Here is a 246-nt window from a genome sequence, read left to right on the forward strand (position 1 = left end):
AGGCTCTGTGCTGACTCAGCTGCTGTGGGCAGGAGGAGCCGTGGAGTGACAGAACCAAACTGAGGGATATTCCTCTTGCTTGCAGCTGGAAGATGAAGAATGGGAAGACTGGGAATAAAGCAGCTGCTTCCAGTGTGTGTCACAGGCTCATTTCCACCATCGAATGTGAATTAAACCACGGACTGGCTGTTCCTTTGTGTGTGACTGTGCTGGGCATTGCACTTCCAGGCTGAAGGAGTTCCATTC

The 246-nt window shown here is 51.6% G+C and overlaps 1 protein-coding gene across 1 annotated transcript in view; it reads left to right on the forward strand.

Annotated features, from left to right (window-relative positions):
* Positions 1-118, forward strand: part of BSDC1 (BSD domain containing 1) — a gene marked incomplete at its 5' end in the record, with an annotated part of 4703 nt that extends 4585 nt beyond the window's left edge. Inside the window, one exon of the mRNA XM_009079964.1 lies at positions 86-118. Coding sequence (XP_009078212.1) covers positions 86-118 — 33 coding nt within the window. The remainder of the gene's footprint in view (positions 1-85) is intronic.
* Between the last annotated feature and the right edge of the window lie 128 nt (positions 119-246).

This window comes from Acanthisitta chloris, unplaced genomic scaffold, assembly GCF_000695815.1.
Source record: "Acanthisitta chloris isolate BGI_N310 unplaced genomic scaffold, ASM69581v1 scaffold37578, whole genome shotgun sequence".
Lineage (NCBI taxonomy): Eukaryota > Metazoa > Chordata > Aves > Passeriformes > Acanthisittidae > Acanthisitta > Acanthisitta chloris.